We start from the raw sequence: 22,805 nt of genomic DNA on the forward strand, positions 1-22,805 counted from the left end.
AACTGCAGGTGCTTTCCTTTCCACCGGGATAATGAAAATCCAACAAACCCAAAATAATTCCAGCACATCACCTGCTGTGTGAAATTGCTGCTTTTCAGACCCTAAGCTCGAGCAGATTTCTGGTAAAACTTTTATTTACATTCTCATAGAAATTTGAAACATATGTTCAGGGAAAATATCCCGATTAAGAACCTCAGTCCTGCAGTTCTCCAGCAGGTGCCTGGCACTGCTCTGCACAGCACCTGTGATCCACGTGCCTACTGCTATTGCTCAGCTGGATTTTTCTCTTTGCTTGCCATTTCAGTGACGTGAATCTTCCCTTTAAACGTTTCTAGACCATATTTTAATCATACTTGAGAAATAGCGTGGCAATGTGAAAAGCCACCTCTTTGCTGAGCTGTAAACTCTAGTTCACCCTTGTTTCAGGTGCTCTGTCAGCAGTATCCCTAAGTGTGGTCTGCGATTATTATCACACGATAAGTATCTGCAGAAAAACACGCTTTCTTAGCTAGAGTAAAAAAGAAGAGGCATTCAGAACCATTCATGTACTGTTATTCAGGAGTGTGCCATAAAGCACTGCGGTCCAGACAAGCAAGATTTTGAAAATCCACGAATTCACAAGCCACTGAAGGTCAGGAACGCCGCACACCGAGTTAGAGCGCTGTTTGCTCTGTGCTGTTAGCACAAGTATCGAGCAGGGTGTGCAGAGCTCTCTCCTCACACTGATGCAACCGTGCAGTACAGTGACAGCAGTGTGAGGATGAGGAAACACCAGCCAGTCAACAAGAAGATCTCAAGTGACTGGTATGACGATTTCTAGGCTGGATGCCAGGAAAAACAGAAGCACCATCCAGCAGCCATTTGCAGGAGCAGCCCCCCCACGAGAGGCTCCCTCAGCACAAGATGGAGACACCTCTGAACTCCTGGGCGAATCCCGACTCACTCGAGCTACAGAGACCAGGCACACCGCGATGCTTCAGTGTGCACTGAAGCACGCCTGTCAACGGAGAACATGAGAGGACGAAGTTTTCACTCCCCAGGAGATGGGGAAGAGTGCAAAGAGACTTCTGCTTGTTTGTTTCCAAAAGGCACTGGCTTCCTTTTCCACTTATGAGACTATTTTTAAAAAGTGCTCAGAACAGCCTTTTTCTCCCACTTAAGCAAAACAGAATTCTCCTTGTGAACTTCATGTGACTTCACTTTCAACCTACCAGGAGAGGAATGACCATAAGAGGTGGCAGCAACCAGAACTCCCCAGAGAAGAGGCGCAGACTCACTCTTCTGCGCTTTAGCCTGAAGAGAACCCTAGCAGAGAGCACAACGCATTCCCATGCTGCTCTTTTGATTCCACCGGCACGCCAAACGGAGAATCTGAAGTGGAACAATAGGTGCTCTTAAACACGGATTAGAGAAAGCTCTTGAACACTTTTTTCCGTACTTGGGTGCAGAGAAAGTGATGAGCACTCTAAGTGAGTAATTCCTTCTTGTTTTCCGGCTGGCTGCGTACATAGGAGCATAAGAATCAGGGGAAAGAGACTAAGGAAGCATCAGTCAATAAGCAAGAGCAGTAAGAAATATTCCTCATACTCCACAGCACCCCAGAAGGCAGACAGACAAAGCTGCCCTCTGTTCAATGTCAGGTCTTGTGAAGATGAGCAAAGTCACATGCACCACGCCGAGCTACAGCTACAAAATCACGTGCACACAATAGTTCACGGCTGAGAGATTTTAGAGACAACTTATAGAGCTCAGTTTGAACTGATCTTTGAGCTTGCAGTCCCAGATTTTGCTTTCCTGTAAGGCAGCAAAATGCACTAAAGAAAAATCTATTTAGAATAGATTACCATGTTAAAAAAATCTATTATCTGCTAAAGTAGTGATATTTACAGGGTAGCATCCCTTTTCAGATAACTGCCGCCCAGATACGCTGATTTGTTATTTTACTGCCTGTCTCTTCACACTTCCTATTCAAACAGTCCAATGGCACAAAGTTTTCCTCGTAGAGCAGACCAGATGTGAAGGGAACTGCAATCAGCAGCTATCACACATCAGGGAAAACAAACATTGGGACCAAGCAACAGAGCAAAGGACAGAACAAAAAATCCTACTGAAAGCCAAAAGCACTCTCATCCATCGAGCACAACCTTCCAGTCCCACTGTTCACAAAGCTTTACTCTGATTTATTTTTAATTGTAGAACAGCTATTCCCCGTAATTTCTACGTTTATGCATGCAATCAGGAAAGAAGTGTATTCCTAGAAACGAGAGCGAAAATCTCTGGTCCTATTAAAGGCTTTCTGCTGCCAGAGCATATCTGCTATAGGGCATTTAGATGTTTAGATAAGATCCCTGGTACTCTCCCACTTCTGAACATTACTGATCTCAACTCAGTCTTATCCACTACCCTCATTTTATAGCCTTAGTTTTACTGTGTAACAGCCAATTCAGTCTTCTGGAAGAGGGCATTTCTCCAGGTAGTCCAGGTGACATCAATTTCCTTACCACAAAGAGCTCTACAGTTTCTGAACATTCCTGTAACTCACCAGTGCAAGCGAAGAGCATGGAGGAAAGCAGACAGGCCCTCCATGACCAGGAGAATTGCTACCGTCAAGGCAGCAAAAGCAGCAAATATGAAGAAAAGGACGAGGCTTCCACCCAGACTCCTCACACTGAGGCCAACGTGGATCACCATGGTCCAGAGCACCTCCGAGAGCTCTGCCAGGAGAAAGGAGAGGAGAGGACTCATTTCAGAGCATTCAACAAGAAGGTTACAGGTTATTTACATTGCAAAAATTGGAGTCAAGCAAATTCGCATCTTGACAAGGTGGGAAAATTCAGAGGAACGACAGTTTTTGCAGGCAAGTAAACCAGGATGTTGCCCCCATCTCTTGTAAGCAGTGCAGGGCAGGCTACCTGCACAGCAGACCTTTGCTTTATTTAGGGTTTTAGCTTCCATCCATCCCTGACAGCTTCTAGCAGAGTGCTATGCAAGCAGATATTTGGTGTTTAGACTTGGTCACTAGCAGCTGACGCACACAGCTCTGTCCTAAATCAGCAGCGTTTGACACTGCCGGAGAGAGCTCCGGGGAAGCTGCTTGCATTCCTGCCTTTGGTCCAGGCTGACCGTGACACCGATCCAAACTCCTGCTCCAGAAAGAGTACTCACGTGCGTGGGCTAAGCTGAGAGCCCAGAGCCTCAAGTAGGACGCGGTGTTTGAGATGCACCCCAAGCAATACTCAATGGTGTGGATTGCCTGGTACACCACCGTGTCGGCAAAGTCGAACTGCAAAGCGAACACAGAAAATGACCAAAGCTGCAAGACTTGCAAGCAGGAAAGAGTGGCTGGCTGGGGAAAACGGGCACACTACCTGGTGCTATCACCAAGGACATCGTGTTTGAAAGTTAGACACTGATACTGTCTTCTCCTGGTTTAGCATGTCAGTTTTATAAATTAATTCTCTTGTCTTTGTAGGTTTTGCAGAATAATAGTTCACTGCTTGAATATTATTGCTTTCCTGCTATATCATACGAAAGCAAGATACTGTAAATTCAGCCATGGACTTTGCCAGGAAAAGACTGTTCAGCAACAAGATGGTATTCATATGAATTCACTGGTAAACTGCATGGACTTCTACAAAAAAGGAGACAGTATTCCAAGTCGATACTGTGCATGTACCTTTGCTACAGGATCATCAAAAGCATTTTACAAGATGGGAACTTTCCCTCTTTGAAAGCAAAAAGAATGCACAAAACAGTCTAGAAAACGTCATGTGTGCACAATTCATTGGCGAAGTCTTTTTTTTAATAATAATAAACAAAGAACTCAAAATCTGCCATGAAGGACAGTTTCTTACTGCGCAGCTCGGGAAAGCATTCCTTACATTCTGGATTTAATCCATGCTTCAGAAACTGCTCATATTTAAGTTAAGTCAATGTGATACTTTAAAGACATCGTGTGACTAGCGTTCTAGGCATGCAGAGCAGGCTATTTATATTCTTATTTCTCCCTTGGTACATCCAGGGCAATAAATATTTCAAACAACGAAGTTAAATTCGCTGTCAAAAGCCTAATTTCTTCTCCACAGAATGTGAACTGCAAAGTTCTTTAATAAAGACTGCCCTCGCAAACAGTACCACCTCCCAGCACAGATGGCACGTCAGCGTGCAATAAACGGAATGTGACAAATATTTAAACAATGACAATTTACGGCCACATGCAACTGCTGGAGTCACCGCTATGGAGAGAGCCACCACTATGCTAGGGAGCAGAAGAATCAGCAAGATTGCTTTGGCAGGGTATTGGCAGTTTTAGCCATTTTTCACAGGATTACTGATAAACAGAATTAACAGTACACCAGCATGCTGATCTCCACCCCACCAATTCCACATGGACCCACACATAATAGGACCACCTTCCACATAACAGGGTCGCTTTTAGCGTAATTTATGACCTCGTTGTTGCAAAGCTACTCTAATTTCATGGCATTTATGTTGTGTTTTTTTTTTGTAAAAAAAAAAAAAAGGTTACCTGATAGCCTGAAACCTACAATCAGTTCAGCATGAGAGTTCCTAAAATCCAATTTTTTAATACTCATTCTTGTTACAAGTGTTTATGAATGAGCAGTTTCTCACAACAGAGACTCTCTTCTACAGAAAGATCCTGGCTGGGTAAGTTGTTGAGCTGTATGGAACCAGACTGCTTTTGCTGTTATTTACTCACTGGCAACAACTGGTATCATCCTTAAAAATAAAGTCAGTTTGGGAAAAATCATTTCGAGATGGTGGTCGTTGCAGTGCAGAATTACCAATGACACAACGTAAGGCAAATGAGACAAACTTTAGAAGCATAAAGTTTTCCATTTCAGATCTCTGGCTTAGCAGCTTTTCAGGTAAACTAAGAGAAGATCTGCAGACAGGGGATAAGACACAAGCTAAATAGATGACGTAATTAAAGGTCTGTTAATGGGTATGACATTGTATGAAGAATTAAAAATGGCCTGTAATACGTAAGCAGCTAGATCATTTGGAAGATAAGATGCCATGACATAACATGTTTAATTCGGTGTGTGGTTTACGCCAATGGGAAACATTCCGGATACACATGAACGCCAAGCTGGCTGTAGTCTTACCACCTCATCCTCTGTAGGCTTGAAAACACAAGTTTACATTTAGTGAGGTCTCTCAATCACAACATTAATCACGAGCACATTCAGTAATTCCCTCCTAAACACGACACAGTAAAGCAGTTACCCACTACATGCACTATGGAAGCAAGGTAATGCTGGAGAACTGTTAAGAAGCATCAGAAAACTCCCAAATTAAGAGACTGTCTCCTTTTTCTCCCCTATCAGAAGTAAGGCAAAGCAGCTAAAGTAACCCCCAACAGTCAAAATGAACATAAACTGAGATCTCATTACTGCAGAAACACGGCCCTTGGACTTTGGCTAACACTGGAGAAGCAAGCAGCACAACTGCACTGCGCTTCAGCCAGAGCAAGAGCTGAATGTGCCATCTGGGAGCACTCTGCAGCTCTCACTGTGCAGCCTCTAAGATGATGGCTCCTTGTAATGAGAACAAAGCCACATTTCCCTGTATCTGCAAATTATGCTGCCTTTTTTTTTTCCCCAGAACTCCTGGGAATGACCAAAAGATGGTCTGTGGTACTTTACTGCTATGAAAACACTTCACTGAAAAGGTTGCTATTTAAACAGCTTGGGAATCAGTAAATACAGTCCAAAAAACCTAGCACGTTCTGCTACCAAGCACATTGACCTGGGACAGAGGCTGGCCAGGTGCTTACCTCTTCCCCCTCCTCAGAATGGGTAGACAGCTGGTCATGTTGGATGATCTCAGCATCCTCCTCAGTTGGTCCATTGCCCACCCGGATCCCACCAAAGTTGTGCGTCCCCTAATACATGCAGAAAAAGAAAGAACAGAGTGTTGTTGGTGCTTTATTACAAGAGGGGGTGCTTCTTACGACTCCAAGTGCAGCAGCAGTAGCTCACAGAAGAAGACAAGACATTAAGGCCCGGGTTAAAGCAGCTGTACAATTCTGTTTCCCAGCCTGGATGGGAAAGGTGCTGATTCCTGCTAGGGCTGGGGAGGGGGGACAAAAAAAAGTCTTCCTGCATGAATACTTGATACATTTCTCTAAAGGTAATTGCAATCCTGAGTAAAATAAATGCCACATCTCTCACAAGAACATTTGCTGTAACTGATGTGCAACAGACCAGCGTTTTGCCCAGCAGCTGTTGAACAAGCACTCAGAAGGACTGCAGCACCACTGCTGTAAGTGAAACAAGTCGCACAGTGGCAACTCAGAGCAGAACTGACTGACACAAATCTGGGCACACACACACACTCGCTCCCCACCAGCGCCAGGCATACTGACACACGTGGGAAATCAGACGTTCCCTTACTTGGAAATTCGGTGTTGTGCAAGCAGTTCCTTTTATAGACATTGGTTCTGACACTCAGCGTCTGACGCTCATAAATCTACTGCACTCTGAGTAGGAAAGAATAATCCACAAAGCAAGTTGAAACTTTCCTCTGATAGGATCGCTTGATGACTGCGCTCATTGCACAGTTACAGCAGGCTTCCTCCTCCATACTGTCTCACCACCACCAAGAAAGGATGCAGAGAACCGTTCAACATCTGATAGTGACCTCAAGAAGAGCTTTTATGCACTGTAAATACGTACTAGACAATGAAGGCCTAACTTGCAGATCACTATTTCTGGATTTCTGTTCAGCGAGCAGCTGCGTGCACGGTACAGCAGGATTTCTGTTTCCTCCCAGATGTTCCAAAGACAGAAAACGCTTGTGTCTGATCTGAGATACTATAAACGAAGACCTCTGAGCCTGACCCACCTAAAGAGGCGGACTGAAATGCCACAAATGGAAATAAAAGCCCTGCGTTCAGCTTTAGGACTGTACCAGGGTCATTTGTAACACGGAATGTAAACAGGCTAACCAGCAAAGTTAAATACTTTATAACTTTAGGGATGACAACACAAACCGAGGAGGCTTAAGATTCTGTGGCTTTCACAGCTCATCGCTCTGGCATATGAGCAGAACAGCCTCTCAATGTTCTTTCAGCCACTTTGTTCTTAGAAGCCTACTTTTACTTTATGCCGAATTATGAATTTGCCTAAACTAGCAGACATGAATTAAAGACTTTGTCAAGTTGTTTCTAAAAACAAGTTAGGTAGCTGTTTACGCTCTGAAAATAGAAATAAGATGAAAAAAATAGAATATGTTTACAGGTAAGACAATGCGTTGAGTTTTCAGTATCTTTGAAACACTGTAAGTTACTGTTGAACAGTATCAGCACCCCGTTTCTATCCTCCTAGCCTGCAAGAATTTGTACTTTTGCAGCTTTTCCCTCACACCCAACTTGCATCTGTTCTCTGTAAAGAGTCCAAACTAAACACAGCTCCAAAAGCTCCAACCGTTTACTTCATACTCCAGCCACACCTCACACAGAGATCTTCACTTGCAGATTCTTTTACCGAGAGGCACTCAATATGCTGGATGGATTATGCACAAAAAAATCCATTGTTATTTCTGATGTTTTTGTGAGGCTACTTACAATTTTATGATAGAAACATAGGCCAACAGCTAAGAAGTTATCCTCAAAGCACCTTTAGCACGTAAGGCACAGAATTTGTTTCACTGTTTGTGAGATTTAAGCTTCCTAGTTAGGTAGCATTCATAACCAAAACCAATTTGAAACATGCAGTACAGAGAAAGAGATAAAGTTCTAGGAGCTGCTGCAATCTTCGTTCCACCAGAAAGCTTTCACATTAAAGGGCTGGCTATAGGTTTGGACACAAACAAGGAAGCAGAAACAACTGCTTATTTGTGCATAACCATTTTATAGCAGTTTTTAAGTCCAAGTGTCTACAAGGGCACAGATGTTAAAAATCCAGTCATTACTGGTATGAACTTGCTGGGAGGCCATCACATAAACATGATGTTTGGGAACACACAATGCAAACAAAAACGCTTCACTGAGAAGAATCCTAATCTAGCTTAAACAAATATGCAAGAAAAGGAAAAAAGGGGAACTTAACCTGGGGGGATGTGGTAGCAAGGTATTCTGGTGCTGCTCTGCAGGTTTTGATTTCAGCAACACTCCTGCAAAGAAGTGTCTCTGCATTCTGTGCATATGGAACTATTGTCCACCAGCCTGGTAGTTCTTCCAGAATGTATCAATTTCGCTGAACTTTGCTCTTTCCAAGACAAAGAGTCTTTCACCCTAAAGGTGCAGTTGGCATTCGCTTAGGAAATTCAGATACATTCCATGCTCTCTTGATAATTAGATATAAATCCATCACGTGATTTTTTTAAATCCACTCACTGTTGCAGCCGCTGCTGCCTCTAGTGCCTGCTCGTTCGGGACTGTGCTGACTTGGGCCTCCACGGGCTGCCCTTCCTGATAGTGAATGGAAGAAAAGAAAGGGAGGAGGAAGAAAACAAAAAGAGAAAGGGAGACGAATGGAGGGGACATGGGAGGATGAAAGATGGTCAGAGAAGGGAGAGGGAGTGTCTTTAACTGAACTGATCTTTGACTCGCTTAACATCCTAAAAGCTGTCTGCCATACATGCAGGGAAAATTTTCAAGTATCCCCAGTGCACATGTGCCAGGTCCCTGCATTTTATATAAAGATACTTTACAGCACAGTTGGAAACCTACAGACTACCCCAGGAGATAACCTCTCAAATAAAAGTGGAAAAAACAGACTTCTGCAATCATTGTTACTTTTAACCATCCAAACTGCTTTAAGAAATATGGCCATTAAGTTTGTCAGCCATGAAGCTTACTTTGCTTTTAAACTGTCATCCTAGCAAAAGCACAGAAATGCATCCAGCAACCAATAAAGCTGTTCCCAAACCAGCTGACAATGCTCAAAGCGGTTATATTGTTTTTATCATTACCCACAGGTAAGGTTTTTAAAAGCCGATTTGATGCTGGATCCAGATCTGCTAAGCAGGCAGGCAATACTTCGTCTCCAGTAAAACCCACCTGCCTCTCTGACTAGGAATATGCAAAGAGGCTTTACAGGTCACAGTGCAGCGTGAACTCATGTATCCAGGTGCAGAACAAAGCTTTTCAACCGTAATAAGTTCTCATACTGAAAATATACAAGGTAGTCACCCACCAAGTGCTTTCTCCTTAAATACTGATGGCGAAGGACCAGAGGTTTAGCTACCAGCATCCACGGCACGCACAGTAACGCCACCACCACGAGGAAACACTGGAGCCCTTGCTGTAACAGAAACAAGTCTCAGATGATTTAGTGGCAGTCCACGCTCAAAAAACCAAACCCTTTCAAGAGGGTCTTATGCAACACTGAACGACAATTCCCAGAGTATGTGGATGCTTCACACACTCTCTCCCCACCCCCAGGAACAGCAACACGAGCTGTACTTGATAACTGACTGCAACTTGCCTGACTGTACACATGCTACTTATGCTGATACTGGTTTAGATTAGGGAAAAACACAAAGGATTCTGCAGGGAATGACAACTTGGCAGATATCTGAGAGTGCTGTGGGGAAGTCGCATTAGCAGCTTAGCTAAGCTTCAAGGCACTGCATTGCGGATGCAGGGCAATATCCCTAATGACTTTTCACTGTTAATCTGGATCCAAATACGCCGGGGGCACAGCTGACTTATGTTCAGTATGACACAAATTCTCTGCAAAGGAATTACTCCTTCCTTCTTCAACATTACATAGAATCAGGCTTTGGAAATGATGCCACGTTTCTTCTGTCTCAGAAGAAAAAACCGTTTAATGCCTGATTTTACAATTATTATAAGGTTACATTAGAAAGACAAATATCATGAATCATCTCTGATCTTACTATTCTAGCAAGAGCACGCACCTGCCCTTTGTAAAGCATCTTGTTACTGGTATCACCATAGGAGAACAGAAACATGTTGATAAAATGTATTAAAAGGCTTGGTGCATCCTTTGATGTGTGAGCATCGTACGCTGTCCATTTGTAGAAAATGAGAATAACAAGGTATCCAAACAGTGAGGACATGAAAATAATTTCTGGAATAAATCCAAGGTATATGTTCAGTGGCTTCTTAAAATATCTACAGAAAAAAAAGGAGAGAGTTTGAAATTATATTTAGTTAACATTAGGCATGTGTAGGAGAAAAACTTTTAAGAGTAGGGGAAAAGCACCTCTGGAACAAAACTGCAGAGACTACACATTTCTATAATAGTTAGGACTTAACACAGTTAACTACTTAACATGCATGGTAATATGTACACAGAAATAGTTGTATTATGCCTTTCAGTTAAAGTCTGATAGACTCCTGCGTCTTAAACAGATACACACATTATACCCAGAGAAGTTTTCCTCCCTCCCCCATCAGGAAAGCAGAACAAAGCACTTACATGTGGTTGAGAAGACTCAACGTGACACCAAAGAGCATGTGGATAATGCCAAGAATCACAGACATTTTCATCTTAAATGAATTGAGGAAGGCCAGCTTATTGGTGGCGATATTCCAGATCTGTGAAAAAACACCACCAAGTCAGCCAAGCACTGAGTAAAAGGAAAACAGAGAAGAATGAAAGTGTTCTCTTTAAGCTAAACAGCATTAACCATCCAGAAAGTATCAGGCTCTAAGGGCAGGGTTCTATTTGTTTGGCTTTTAACAAAGATGTTTGTCATGCAGATACCTATTCAGGAAACAAGCAGACAATCTTTCTGATAAGAGCACTTAAAGCAGCTGATCCCACCATCAGAGCAGGAATCAAGCCTTGCTTGTTTTCATGGTAGGCAGAAGTTGCAGGAAAAGAGCACAGAGGCTGTTATCTTGGCAAAAAAAAAGTTTATCCATTTCAATGAGCAATTACACATAGAAGTTCTCATTTTCTGCACTTCCTTTTTGATGTGGAACACACACAAAATTTTGGTCAAATATTCTAAGTGCAAGGAGCAGCGTTACTGATATAGGCAGCTACAAAATGTCAGGATTACTCACAAACTTACATTTCCAAGACTGATTGGAAAGACAGATAACTAACTTTCTCCAAGGTGGAAAAAAAATCATAAAATGATTTCTACGTCTCATGCCAGATTCAATTAAAAAGCTGCAGGTCAGAAAGGATGAGAAAGAAGCCTCTTGTGGCCCCAAGTCTTTCTATCCTCCATTTAGCGTCTCTTAGGAACATTTTCATCATTCAGGACTGTTTCCAACACTGATAAAGACTGCTAATGGAATGGCTGGGATGGGGAAATCTTTCACAATGAACTGGACAGATGCTTTTCTGTTTACGCAAGATGTTGTTAAAGGACAGCATAGGAAGGAAGAGCTCTTACTGGGTCAATGCCAAAGGGATATGGTCCACCAAACACCCCTGGAATAGCAGGGTTCAGCTGAAGCAGAGGAGTAGTCTCCAGCAGAGCATCTCTGTTTGGGTATAAGTAGATTATATAAACATTAGCACAAGCAATGCTGACCTCCTTTTAAAAGTAATAGCATTCTTCCCTTGTGAGAGCAAGAAATATCTCAAATTGAGAGAACTTTAAGGTTCCCACGCGGCCCTAGAGATTTGCCAAGTGAGTAACAAACTTGTCTCCTGACCTGTTATTCAGTGCCACAATGAAAAAAGATTCAGGGGACAGGAATCTTGCCTGAATCTCATGAATCTATGAGAAAAACGGTGTTAAAGTGCTTCTGTATGAATTTTCTGAAAAGAAGCTGGTTTGAAACTTGATGGGTATCACATTGACACCCCTCTTCTAATTCTGCTCAAGCCTGAGTTCAGAAGTTTTGGTTTTACTGACTTGGGAGGATGACGGGTAAAGATAAGTCACCTACTTATTGCTATCACTCATTAGTTACGTAATTACCAACTATTTACTCACGACCAATTGCCTTTTGAGAACATCGGCCGGACGCTCCACGATGAACCAAACATATTGAGAGACTTGGAGAAGCAGTCGTTATAGATGAGGCCCGTGTAAGTGGAGAATAGTCCCATCAGTAGAATGATGTATCGTCCGCTAAAAACAGTGTTGAACATCTGATATTAAAAAAGAGAAAAGAAAGTCCATGAGAACAAGGGAAGTCTCTCATACAGACAAAACAGTAAAATCAGTCAGCTGCAGAACAAGCAACACCGGCCATATGGACTAAAAACACAGTCTTTATTCTCTTGTGGTATAGAAATAATAGGAATAATTTCTTAGAACCATCTGAAGGGAAAATCAGAGGATCTGACTATGGAATGACGCTACTCAGTCTGTGGTCTACAGACTTGTCAGTCTGAGTGCTTCACAAATATCAAGTGCAAGGAGTAACAGGCATTTTCAACTGAAGAGGGGGAAGACGCAAGTAAGTCAAGTTGCAACTCTCTGCTTTAGATGCAAAGCCGAGCATGCCACGTCTCTTTACCTCATTGTCACTTTTCTGTGACAGAATACGACTTTCCCTAAACACCATCCAGACAGCAATCAGAGTCATCAGGATTCCATGGCCAAAATCTCCGAACATCACAGCAAACAGAAATGGGAAGGTAATGATTGTGTACGGTGCTGCAGGAGAAAAGAAATGACACTCCTAGTGCGCTGTATCTGAGTAAGCCCAGCCTTGCTACGGTACAATTTACATGCAGTACAATTCCCAGGGTTGTTCCCTGCTCCTGAAAGGTGTTAAGTTCACTAATAGAAGTTTTCACACATGACAGTCAACATTGAGAAACACTATGACTAGAAGAAGTCACATTTATAAGTATGGATTTACCTGGATTTATTTCCCGATAAGTTCCAATGCCATAAGCATCAACAATGTTTTGAAAGCCACAAGTAAACTTGTTAGTTTTGTTGTATGTTGGTGGGGTCTGATTAGTTTGCATCCTATTTAAAATGGATGGGACAGTGGATCCACTGTGCTCCTGTTTTTAAAAAAAATAAAAAATCAGGCCTAGAAAACATCCTCAGAGTAAGGGAGGACAGAGTAAAGCATTACTTTCTTGTTAGTATTTGTTAAACTGCAGGCTTGCATTTTTGTAGCCTGCTTGTGTAACGAAGAAGTATACTTGAGCAGCTGAAGAAGGCTGCCAAATCTCCTCTGCTCTCCACTTCGTGTTTCAGGAGAAGCGCTTTTAGTATGGAGAAGCTTTTTTTTTTTTCCTTACTAAAACAGCAAATGAAAAGACACCTGACTCTTCATTATCTACCTGAGCAGAAGGCAAGCTTGTTAACGTCCTGGATACCTCCCTTCAGGAAGTTGCACTACATATAAAAACAGCAGGACTACAAAGCACAGCTAGGTTAACCAAACGACTCCAACACAGAAAAACACCTGATCACAGCATTTTCCTGAACTTCAAGGCTTACACAACGGATTTATGAGGTACACAGCATTATAGCTACAAGCCATGACTCCTGCATGTTAAATAAGCTGTTCTCTGTGAGGACTGACTCAAACAGCCCAAAGGGATGGTTTCCAGAAAAATCAATTAATCCACGTTGCGTTTGCTGACAGCTTGAACAGAAGCAGACAGGAGCAGCGCAGCAGATACTCACAGTGCCCCTCCTGAGAGCAAACTGGATAGAATCGAGGTCAGCAACAGGACACCAGACTTCAGCAATCAAGCACTTCTGTGTCACATCGATATTGCACAGGTTCAGGGTATGGTAGATGGCCTTCATCTTGCGTACTTTGATGAACCAGACACGGATATTTTTAGCAGCTGCCTGCAGAACCCTTTGGCGATGATCCTCTGTTTGGTTCAGCACCTTTCACAGAAAAGTGGGACAAAAATGAGGCAAAATCAGTGGCCAAAACCTGCAGCACACAGAACTGCAGTGAAGTGGGGCTTACCCACCAGAGGACGGGTGCCTGAGCCCTGACACCCATCCCGTGCACAAGACTGCCACATGCCTGCCATATATGCTTTAGTCTCCATATTAATATGTTCCGCTAAAAGATTTTAGGGCTTCCTTCCAGGTATAGCCTTTGAACACCTTCCTCCTCCAACTCCAAGGTCAGTGGTTATTTCAAACAATGAACTGTTCTGTGATCACAGAGAAGTTTTTTCCTCCACCCAGGTTAAAAGAGCAGAGGAGAGTTCTACAAGTGAGGTGTACACTGCCTTAAGAAAACAAAAACATTACAGACTTTTTTAAAAAAAAATGAAAAGGAGAAAGTGTTTTCTACTACGGGTGTTTTCCAACTGGAACAAGTCTAACTCAGGCCAAGTCAGACTCCCAGCCTGGAAAGTCTGATACTCAAGGGAAAGTGAGGACACAGGGCACAGCTATCACATGCAGCTTTGAATTCTAACAGTCAAATTGCTTCTGCATTCTTTAGAATTACTAAACAGCTGCACCACACAACTCCAGCTTGAGAGGGGTTCTGTATAAAATAAGGTGGTCAAATTAAATCATTCCTTCTTCTAGCTCCTGACCTTTTTCCTTATTTTCATCTTGGATCCCTTACATTTTTTTGCATTATGACATACTGCCTTTCTCCCTTGAAGCAAGCATCAAATATTTCAGAGCTGGCACCCAGCAGTTTTCTGTGGTGATTGCTTTTTACCAACATCCAGGCTGCTGCACAAGAGCTTAGTTTTAAAGCAGAAACTCTTCAGGACAACACAATGTGAAAATACGAAGACAGGCAGAAAAAAAATAGCTAAGTCAAATTTTTTTCCAAGCTGAGATAAAAATACTAAGTTTAAAATTTATTTTAATTAAATTCTTGCAGATGAAACAGACAATTATACAAGCATGCTTTCAGAATTGGAAGCAGGGTATCTTCTTACACATGAATATTCTTCTCTGCTCCCTAGCATACAGTTCTATATTAACACTGTATTTACATATGTATAATTAACTGCTCAGCCCTCTGGAAAGATCCAACCACCTCACCACCCTAAGCCCTGAAAAACAAAACAGCAGAAGAGAAAGCCTCCAAACACCTTTCTTGCACTGCTGAGCTGCTGGTCTCAAGCTACCTTGAGCTGAAAATATGGTCACTTAATACGTCCGAAATTTCTCCTCTTTTAATAGGATCCACAGATGAATTCAACTATCAATTAAACAAACAAAACACGTTGACCCGATTTGTTTTACCATCTGAAGATCATCAATTCTGGTATTGACACCAGAAGCCATTTCCTTCCGCTCCTGTGGTGTTTCTGGACACGGGTAGAGGGAGGCACGGAATCTGAAATACATGCAAGCCTCCTTAGTACCAAAGATGGAAGGAATAAACCAGTCAGGGAAATAGATGGCTGAGACCGAACACAGGCATAAAGCAAGCAGCACCTTTAAAGTAGTTTCTGTTCAGCAAACCTGCCAAGCAGTTTCAGTTGCTAAATCACATGGGTGCAGAAGTTTGCTTAAGGCCAAAACAGAAGCTAAACGTTTAGGAAAAAATGAAGCGAAAGAAAATCCTCTGTTCCCTGTACTGACAGCATTTCAAAGGCGCTGTTGTGCAGTTGATTAGCCATCCCAGTTCAGGGTGCTGTTATCACACTAATGCAGCTGCTGCTAGAAGTAGTCATTGTTGGTCTCCCCTGTGACAATACTGCCTGCTGACATCCCGACAGGCCTGAATTCAACATTTACTTTGTTGTTTAAGGCATTCCTCAAACAAAGCAGTCATCTGCGTCGAGCATTATAGGCTTAGGGAGTAGCCAGTTTGACTGTAAAACATGATTCACCTAGTTAGGGTAGGATTTATTTGCTGTCAGACTACAGTCATCATGAAACAAGTAGCTGAAAACTACGGCCATTAAGCCACTTCAGTGTATTTCAAACGCTCGAGTGTGTTCCTTTACGGGTACTGTACGCAGCGAGATGCCTAGCTGTAAGACATTCAAGTAACTTGCATACCCTTCACATATCTTCTTGACTCTGTTCTTTAACTGGTCACCTTGGAAAAAGATGATGAACACAGACTTGTGCACATAATCCCCCTAGAAAAGAAGAAAGGGTGTGTTGTAATAGCCCAGCTGTCTGCAGAAATCAGCATTACAGCAGATTACAACAGAGTTCTACTTTCCCTTCACTGAAATCTGTACACATAGGGATCGTATTTGCATAGCAAGTCAAGAACGCACCTTAACACACGAAGTCACGAGAAAAGCACTTTCCTTAGACACAGTATAGAACATCAAAGCTGTACTTGTGGTTACCGAAGCAAAATTCTAGATCATCCTACTATCTATTCTATGGCAAACAATAAACATGAAAATTTGAGGAAAAATATCATAAGAACAGAGATGCAATGAAATTATATATGTATATATATATATATCTCATCACTAACTGAAGGCAGCCCGCCTACAGAATCAAGCAAAAAGCTAAAGAGTGAATTAAAGTAAGAGGGAATTTTGCAACTTTGATTCTCCAGGGAGGCCAAGAGCACATTCTTTGCACAGCTGTTTTCATGTCGGTAGCTAGCTCCCCTTTCCTGCATTTGTTGATAAGTTATTGTTCTACCTTACTTAGGAAACCTTACCATAATGTTTCAAGAATAATTACATTAGGTGTAACCCCAGTTTAAGGAAGTGTTGCACAATAAGAACAAAGTGTCTCCTTGCTGACAGATAATTCAACAGGTCAACTACCGGGGCTGGTGGGACAAGAGAACAAGTCAGCCTTCTGAGAAACAGAAGCAGTCACTGACTTTCATCATGCCTATTTTTTTTTTTTGTTCCAGCGCAGCTTACATACAGCCCTTCTTTTCACACGTTAAGATCAACAGCTCCAAAAATTCAGGCGTTGTCCACTGATCTGAGCAAAGAGGACTCCGTATGTAAAACCAGGCCCAATCACAACATTTACTATTTATATTCGTAATAAAGCCAACAGTTCTGAAGTGGATGTTTACATTTTTGGGTAACAAATTAAGAAAAATGAAAGGTCCAAGCTCAAATTAAACGAGCTACTGGTGTCATGCTAATGTCCAGAGGAGCCTCTCTTTCAAGGTTTACCACTTACTCAGAACTGCACGAAGGAGTTGTGTTTGTACATTTTTGCCAGAGAAGCAGCTATGCCCTGCTGCAGTCCAAATTCAGAGTTGTTTTTCCCCTCTCGACAGCATTCATTACCCATCTCACTTTCTTTTTTTTTTTAAAGAGCAGAAAAACATTTGCCATTAGAGCCTCAGGCGCTGCACACAGGTACTGTGAAGGGATGCAACACAAATGTTTGCCTGCATGGAGCTCATGGAGGGATACAGGCTTAGATCTATAAAGCGGATCCTTTTACAAATCCGATTGTAAATGATGGTTTCCTTTACCGTTACAGGATCCTCCAGGGGGTTTTCAATCTCTGCTTGACGCAGGAACACGTTCCCTCGGCACACTCGCCACAGCATGCGCTCAAACATGGGGATTCGCTCGCGGTTGATCACACCAGCCACAAACCTGTGTAGGGGACAGTATGAGTGTGAGCCCTGCACCTACAAGAATACACAGCCCAGCACCCAAAACACTGACACCGACTGGAGTTTACCATCAGATTGAAAACGACAAAAACCTTGCTTTGAAATTAGTTCCTGATGCAAAATGAAAAATCCTCTACACACACAGAGATAAAACTACAACAAAAACAGTGGCACTATACCAAAACTAAGACTTTTGACAGAAAAATGTCTACCAAGAAAAAAGGAGAAGAAAAATATATTGAGACATACGGTTTCTATACCTGCTACTGTTCATTTCAACAGGCTCACGGTACGTTACACACCAAGCATTTACCAGGCAAGGCTACCACTGACTATGTTCTAGGCAGGTGCTTCAGGAGACCTCACTGACTCAAATGTCTATGTCCAGACAAAGAATTACACGCGTATGGATACGGCCTGGAAGCAGTTAGTAAAGAAGATACAGAACTATACAGATTTCTCAGAGCATTAGGTGCTCACAGTTACTGGTTTCAACAAAGTTGGGAGAGCTCAGTGTCTGAAAAAGCAAGCAGAACAGATTTATAAATAAACTAGTACATTTTTTTTTTGTGTAGAGAGAAACGTGCAAAGCACAAATATGAACTGGAAAGTTAATGCACATGGGACAAGAATGGAGACCAACAGCTAGTTTTAGATCAGCCTGGAGCTGCTTCAAGTGCCAGTCTGGGAAGTTCTGCAACAACTGTGCTCAAATCACCACGGACTCCCCGCAAGATAAACACAAGCCAGCAACCCTAACGCAAGACAGACGAAAGCACAAACTGCCGTTACCCGAGCCGTAGCGGGGCACCTCTTCCCATCTCGCTTGGCTCCAGGAGCGAAGAGGATTCCTCCAACAGGTCTGGATCCGCCATCTGCTGATGATGCAATTCAGCCTGAATTCACAAATCAATTAATATCTAATGAAACTAGTTAGTGGCATGCAGGGAACGAGGAACCAGGAGATAGTTGGGGGAGACAAAAAAAAGAACAAAAAACAGTGGAAAGAGGAACCAGATGATAGAAAAGACAGCAAGAATCACACAAGGAGGAAAAAAACAAGAGGAAAAGTGGAATGGCTCTAAGCTCCCACAGCCCAAAGTTTGCTGCAACAGAACAGATGGGCTGGGGGATATATAAGTCTGAAGAAAGGCAGAATTCCAAGAAATTTATCCAGTTTTAAATACAAGTGATGTTCCCAAGAACCATTTTTAACAGCACAAAACAGCAACACACCTTACTCTTATCTTCCCCTTGATTTTAAACGGAGAAAGAAGTGAAAGCAGAGGCTGATTCACTCTTGCCCTATTTGTGCATTTTCTGCATATTAATAAAGATGCAGAAGGCATTTCTAAGAGGTGCCTGTGAAGTTACACAGGCATAAGAGTGCTGTGCAGGTAAGCCTTCGACAGACAGCTTAACTGACCCTATAACTTCACAAATTTGTAACCCTCCAACCCAGTTACGCAAGACCTGCATATCCTATACATCAGGCTTCTGCCATACTTCAGAGACAAGGCAGGACTTTATTCCTTTGCGAATGAGGTGACAATAGTTTGATGAATTCCATGCTACATCAGCATGGATACAGTCAGAATAAGCAACAAAATCCAGAAGGACTGGGTATGAATTCTCTTTACTGACTATAAAAAAAAAAAATCTCCCTCCAGGAAAAACACAGTACTTCCAGCTTAAGCACACACTTGCTGCTTAAATCCATTTATTCTGCATTTATTCTCCTATTCACTATGTCTATTCTTGCCAGTCACACACAACGTATTGCTTAAGGCTGTCTGACAACGTTACTTTTTGACTAGCTAGGCATTAAAATATGAAGCAGTTTATACAGTCCTTCATTGCAACTGATTTGGAGACTGAAATTCTTGGGAATACAGCTTGTAAACATCAGCAATTTGAGTCAGGAAGGATGCTCAAATGACATCCTCTTGGGCATCATCTTCATACTTCATTCACAACCCAGCGTCACAGGTATTTCTACCTCTGCAGCTTATATAATGAAATGGAAGAAATTGATAGAGCTCTTTAGCACAAGCAAAGGGCCAAATTCTACCCTCTGTGGTACACAGAGGCCTTCAGCCTTCCCCACTGTGCTGCTGGGGAACTTGCTACAGTACATTGGAAGGTAGAGTTTGACCGCACAACACGTAAAATGCACGCACGCAAGCAACGCAGCCTTGCAAATGTATATGGCAAGTTTAACAACTCAGCCATAATTTCTTTATTCTTGCAATGGTTGCATAATATTTTTAGTGAAAACTCTGCTACATTTTACTTGCATGCCAAATAAAAGCGTTTGCAAGGCTGACATCGAATCCAGCTCAATTGCTTGCCCACACATTTGCTTTAGCTAATAGATGTTACAAAAGTAAGGGAGCCCTTAATTTATTTTGGAAAGACAACAAGTTCTGGTCCTTTTGACCTTACGCCAACTCGTTGCAATATCAAACAAACAGAATGAAAATTTTGCTTCACAGAGAACACAGCAAAACAAGTTTGGTACCCCAAAACACAACATACACGCCAACACACCAGTGATTATTTAGTATCAAGACTCAAGATGTTGAAAAACAACAAGACCACTGAAGGTCTAAGAGGCTTGTATTGCATTTATCAGCAAGCAAGATTCTCTCTGATAATTTTTGCGAGGCAAATGTTAGAGTAGTTGAAGCGTGGCTTCTAATCACCACATTTTAGCATAAAAAGGTTAGCACATGAAAACTTTGGATCCACCTCACTTGCGAGAGTAGCTCTTACAAGTGTTCAGTGGTACCTCTGACCCTCTTGGGGCTGTGTCCTTTGTTTGGGACACCATATAAAACAAAAAGTCCTGCTTAGAGGAGTCAAAATTAAAAAACAAAACACCTTAGAGAAAACCTAGTTAGATTAGTTTTACTAGCAAAGAATTACATACACGATAATTATTTGTGTAAAAAAAACAAAACAGCATGTTCTTCAAATTCATCTCCCAATCACTTTAATTTGATGATCACGCCCTTTTTAAAAAGGAAACGGCACAGGAACATCAGCTCTGCTCTGGAAGGATATGTGCAGTGTTAGAAGATTTAATAGAAATAAAAAAAAAAGACTAAGGGAATGAAAGTGCTAGCCATTTACAATGCAGAGAGACAAGACTCTAGGAAATGTACTTTGAATAATGATTTTCCCCAATAGTGAATGAAACATCGTAAAATTATTGTGAAGTTGTTTGTTGATTTTTTTTTTTCAACATCAGGTCATTCAGGATTAGAAAAACCTCAAGCATTCACACGTCAGAAATTAGAACATGCCCCTTTCATTATCAAATATTTTTTTAAGAACTGCTCATTGTTCACCCAAATCAGCACCTTTAATCTCAAGGCCTGGAAAAAGTTTCATTTCCCCTGCTCTTGATTTAAGGTTCTGCTCTGTGCTGGCCCCGGACTGCTCCCCGCAACGCCATACAATTCAAGCCCCTTCCAGTCCACGATCAGAACAAACACCAGTTTGCACAGGAGCTAAAAAGGATTCATTTCGCCATCTAAGCTATTAACCCAGAGCCCAGACAGAAATGACAGATGCGAAACGAACAGAAAAAAAGCAGATGGTGGGAAGAGTTAGAGGGAAGAAAGACAGGGGACTGCATGCCATTAACCATTACTTTTCCAGTCTTCTTTTACGCTCACACTCTAGGATGCTTATGGCAAAACTTCCAGAGAAATCTCTCCGGCTCTTACTGCTCTTCACAAGCAAAGACAAGAAGACTGAGAAAAGGAGCATAATCATCAACATGGTGCGTTGAGACAAGAAATGGCTACTGTGACTAGATCGGTCACAAAAAGAACTAAAGAATTTCACCATCCCCTTCCCCCAGGGCAGGAACTCCAGGCAGCAGAGCAAATGCCAAGTGTAAAAGAGCGAGGAGGAAGCCATTTCTTGTGCAACTTATTACTATGAACAGCACAATCTTAATTACAAGTTTTTAAGGTCTTCAAGTGTTGAAGGTACTGTGCAAATGACAGCATGACAAAATGAAGCGGTTGGTACTTCAGGATAAGACTGCACGAGGCTCAGAAGCCCTGGGCTGGTCAGGATCTCTCGCACAGCGCTGTTAACTGCTTGCAGTGTGAAGTGAAACTTGGTTTTGACACTTATCTTGTACTGAACTTCACACACGAACTGTTCAGTTTGCTTTTACACATAGCAACGTGTCGTATTTATTACCGCAGAGAACATTTATCAAACGGGAGCAGAAACACATCTAAACCTTCTCTGGCCAGTTCACTGAAGCCTGACACAAGGACTCCTTCTGGGGGTGACCTGACACGGATCGTTTCAGGAGAAAATTAATTTTTAATCTTTCAATTTCGCATGTTCATACCGTACTTGAAGAAAAGCAAAAGGTTGCTCTCACCAGATAATAACAATTCATAAAAAAAGTGCACAGCACTAGCTGTACTTTATTTTAGTCAATATTCAGTTAGAACAGGCAAGCTGATTAGCTTCTTAATGAAGCTTGGTCATAGATTCTCACGGTAATGCTGCTAGTCCAAAGAGACTCTCAGCAACCTCTAAGTGGACATTCAACACTCGAAGATGAGCCTTTTTGTACTGAAACCAACCCCACGACCAATCAACCGATTGTATCAGCAGTACCTACGTAAGCAGCAGCTAAGGCTTATGTTGGCACGGGAACAGCCTTAATGCCTGAACAGGCAGCATCCCGTGCCAAAAAAAAGAACCGTTAGATAAACCGAAGCTCGCAGGAGCCCAGCTCCACTTGACCACAGCTTTTGTAAATACTAGAAGCCATATCCATTAAGAACTCTTTGAGGAAATCCTTGATTAGAGGAAACTGGACATGTGCTCAGCAAAAAACACATCCTTACCATTCCAAAAAACATACAAGAGCTCTTTGAGAAAACTCTCTAGACTCTGAAACATTTAACCTTTCAGATGAAGCATTAACTCTTCTCTCATTCGGGCTTTATGCCACTGTATGGTGAATGACATCAGAGAAAGAAAGCGATGCCAGTTTCCAGCCTAGGTCTTATTTAACAAAATGCTGGCTACCTTAAGTGTTGTTTTTGCTCTAGTACTTACCTCTGAAAATTTTGGGGGTTTGATCCAAGACTCAATAAAATTAATAAATAAATCCATTACCTTAAATGGACTTTGTATTACGTCCCTAATGAGTAATCTCCTTACAATTCCAGGGTTTGAAAAGTTAAATTTCATCGTAATTCCTCTGGGTAAGTGAAGCATAACTGCTTATCTGCATACATACTAAAACTCTTTTCCAGTGAAGAAAGCGCTCACTGTAGCGCAAAATTTTTGGTCTGTTGATGTTCTTTAAGAGCTACTAGTACCTTATTTA

General features: G+C 42.1%; 1 protein-coding gene across 11 annotated transcripts in view; it reads right to left on the reverse strand.

The window, feature by feature from the left end:
* The window catches only part of ATP6V0A1 (ATPase H+ transporting V0 subunit a1), a 30,364-nt gene that overhangs the window by 5,559 nt on the left and 2,000 nt on the right, over nt 1–22,805 (reverse strand). The window contains exons 6-22 of one of the 11 annotated variants that reach the window (XM_048051812.2): nt 18,224–18,327; nt 17,285–17,411; nt 15,874–15,956; nt 15,109–15,202; nt 13,558–13,770; nt 12,773–12,923; nt 12,425–12,564; nt 11,896–12,053; nt 11,347–11,437; nt 10,416–10,534; nt 9,892–10,108; nt 9,165–9,272; nt 8,363–8,437; nt 5,801–5,908; nt 5,130–5,147; nt 3,166–3,283; nt 2,543–2,714 (exon numbers count right to left, since the gene is read on the reverse strand). In XM_048051812.2, the coding sequence (XP_047907769.1) occupies nt 2,543–2,714; nt 3,166–3,283; nt 5,130–5,147; nt 5,801–5,908; nt 8,363–8,437; nt 9,165–9,272; nt 9,892–10,108; nt 10,416–10,534; nt 11,347–11,437; nt 11,896–12,053; nt 12,425–12,564; nt 12,773–12,923; nt 13,558–13,770; nt 15,109–15,202; nt 15,874–15,956; nt 17,285–17,411; nt 18,224–18,327 (2,096 nt within the window). The remainder of the gene's footprint in view (nt 1–2,542; nt 2,715–3,165; nt 3,284–5,129; nt 5,148–5,800; nt 5,909–8,362; nt 8,438–9,164; nt 9,273–9,891; nt 10,109–10,415; nt 10,535–11,346; nt 11,438–11,895; nt 12,054–12,424; nt 12,565–12,772; nt 12,924–13,557; nt 13,771–15,108; nt 15,203–15,873; nt 15,957–17,284; nt 17,412–18,223; nt 18,328–22,805) is intronic. The other 10 variants (XM_048051814.2, XM_048051813.2, XM_048051815.2 and 7 more) reach the window with 10 other exon arrangements.

This window comes from Anser cygnoides, chromosome 22, assembly GCF_040182565.1.
Source record: "Anser cygnoides isolate HZ-2024a breed goose chromosome 22, Taihu_goose_T2T_genome, whole genome shotgun sequence".
In the NCBI taxonomy this organism is placed as follows: Eukaryota; Metazoa; Chordata; class Aves; order Anseriformes; family Anatidae; genus Anser; species Anser cygnoides.